Source organism: Phanerochaete carnosa (genome assembly GCF_000300595.1).
Source record: "Phanerochaete carnosa HHB-10118-sp unplaced genomic scaffold PHACAscaffold_1129, whole genome shotgun sequence".
NCBI classification, from domain to species: Eukaryota; Fungi; Basidiomycota; class Agaricomycetes; order Polyporales; family Phanerochaetaceae; genus Phanerochaete; species Phanerochaete carnosa.
In genome coordinates this window covers 1-2,008 of record NW_006768756.1, presented here as the reverse complement: position 1 = coordinate 2,008, position 2,008 = coordinate 1, and the positions used below count along the sequence as shown (strand labels likewise).

General features: G+C 54.8%; 2 protein-coding genes across 2 annotated transcripts; one reads left to right on the top strand and one right to left on the bottom strand.

Moving 5' to 3' along the window:
• Positions 1–307: 307 nt before the first annotated feature.
• Positions 308–633, bottom strand: PHACADRAFT_203419 (uncharacterized protein; the record flags this gene model as incomplete). The annotated part of the gene is made up of 2 exons (XM_007403405.1): positions 308–504; positions 558–633. 2 exons carry the CDS (start codon positions 631–633, stop codon positions 308–310), a joined length of 273 nt encoding a protein of 90 aa, XP_007403467.1.
• An 885-nt stretch (positions 634–1,518) lies between these two features.
• On the top strand, positions 1,519–1,887 carry PHACADRAFT_69052 (uncharacterized protein; the record flags this gene model as incomplete). The annotated part of the gene is made up of 1 exon (XM_007403404.1): positions 1,519–1,887. A coding segment is annotated over one exon (369 nt), but the record flags the coding sequence as incomplete, so codon positions are not given.
• Between the last annotated feature and the right edge of the window lie 121 nt (positions 1,888–2,008).

The following is a 2,008-nucleotide window of genomic DNA, read 5'->3' as shown; positions in this document are numbered from 1 at the left end:
CTCAACGCGAGGCACCAGTTGTCAGGCTTATACGCCTCACTCTTGTTCCAGATGTCAGAAATGATCATTCAGTGAGTAAAGAGACAAAGACGTACAGGGCCCAACAGTGTGCATCTGCCCACGCCCGCCCGTGTCAGCCCACGTCTGTCCACGTCTGTCCATGTCCATCCTGTCTGCCAATGTCTGTCCTGTCTGCCAACGTCACGCTGTACCACGCCACATTCTGTGCCGTCCCGTTCCGTGCATCCTGTACAGGTCTGAGCACGCCGTACCACACCGCGTCTTGCACTGTCCCATCTCGTGGGTTTTAGGAAGTCAGGCGCTCGCCGAATGCGTTCAGCGTCATGGCCCACCCAAGCGCGCCGAGGTTGCGTGGCAACGCAAGGTACGCGTGCAGTACCGGTATCAGGTCCACGCGCGGCCGGTACGTCTCTGAGTTGTTGTCAATCGTGAGCTCGCACAGTGCCGTGATTCTGTGCATGCTGTGCGAGAATAGGCGTGGCCCTGCGAGCTGCGCAAAGAGAGGCATGGCCCTGTGAGCAAAACAGTCCAGCAACTGAGTGAGGTGTTGCCGGCAACGGAAAAGACAGGGACAGTGCTGTGATTCTGTGCATCCTGCGCAAAGAGAGGCATGGTCTGCACGGAGCTGCTGCTTGAGAAGAACGTCCAACAGAGGCAGTAGCCCGTACCCGGTGTGTTCAGTTATGTAGAGGGCCGCATTGATGAAACGCTTGACATGCGCGCAGATCACCGCGCGCAATTCGTGGCGGGCGAAGTATTCGGGAAGTGAAGACAGAGGCGTTGCCAGGGACAATGACAGTGTCCTGGGCGTTGTATATGATGGAGATGGACAGGCGTTGAGCTTGACGGTAGGAGTGTCCGCGTCCACCCATGTCCGTCCTGTGCAGAGGGCCACATTGATGAGACGTTTGACGTGTGCACAGATTACTGTGTGCAAGGCGCAGCTTATTGTCGTCTGCAATAAGGACGACGAAGGCATCTCCAGCGGTGTCCAGACTTGACCGTTGACTTCCTGCTGTCAAAAACGATTTCAACGTCAACTTCCTGACTGAAAAGATGGGGACACACCTGAATGTTATCCAGACCCCTCCAAGATTGCACTTTTGTCTCGTTTGGGTCGATTTGAGGAGGACAAACTCGGTCTCAAATCCGGAAGCACTGTTCTGCACCATCCTGCCATGCTACCCCACTGCATTCTCAGCAGAGTGCCATAAGAGTGGGCCCTTCAGGCTGGAGAACACATGAAGAAATGCGTGGAGGTATGAGTGCAAGAGACGATGGTGGAGCGGAATGTTGAATTTTTGGGCAGCTCGATGACATTTGTGCTAGCACGGGCACACTGCGCGAGAGTGATCCGCTGTAATGTGATACATTTTCAAGTCGCTGCTCTCTCGATATGAAGAACGGGGCGAGCCTGCCGATTTAGAGGCAGTGATCGGATACGCGCAAGGAGCCGTTTCGCTTTATCCTGCAGGGCATCTCGATCGTGGCCGAGCGCTCATAACTGCGGCTGCTGGGCTTCTAGCTCGTTATAAATGCACCAAAGAGCCAGAAGACCTGGAAAAATTCATGTCGCTGTCTAAGGGTGCTCTGGAGCTCTGCCCTCCTTCAACGCCTCTTTTCCTGACGGCCTACAATGCCCTCTTTCCTGCGCTCATTGAGATGTTTGAGAGAAAGAGCGAAGGTCTAGAGGAATGCGTTCACTTCTGCAGCCTAGCGCTTGATCTCTGTCCACCAGGTCATCGCGACCGCCCTCACTCACTCATTAGCCTCGCCGTCGCAAAACTCGCTCACTTCAAGTTCACCAGCAGACAAGAAGACATGGACGACAGCATCACCTCTCTCCGCGAAGCCATCGAATTGCTACCATTCGGGACCGCTGTTTGTGCCGTAGCTCTCGATAGGCTAGCAGGAGCTTTGGAATACCGCTTCGTGTCTTGCAAGACTCTCGGAGACCTTGAAGAAAGCGTAGCACGCAGGAAAGAAG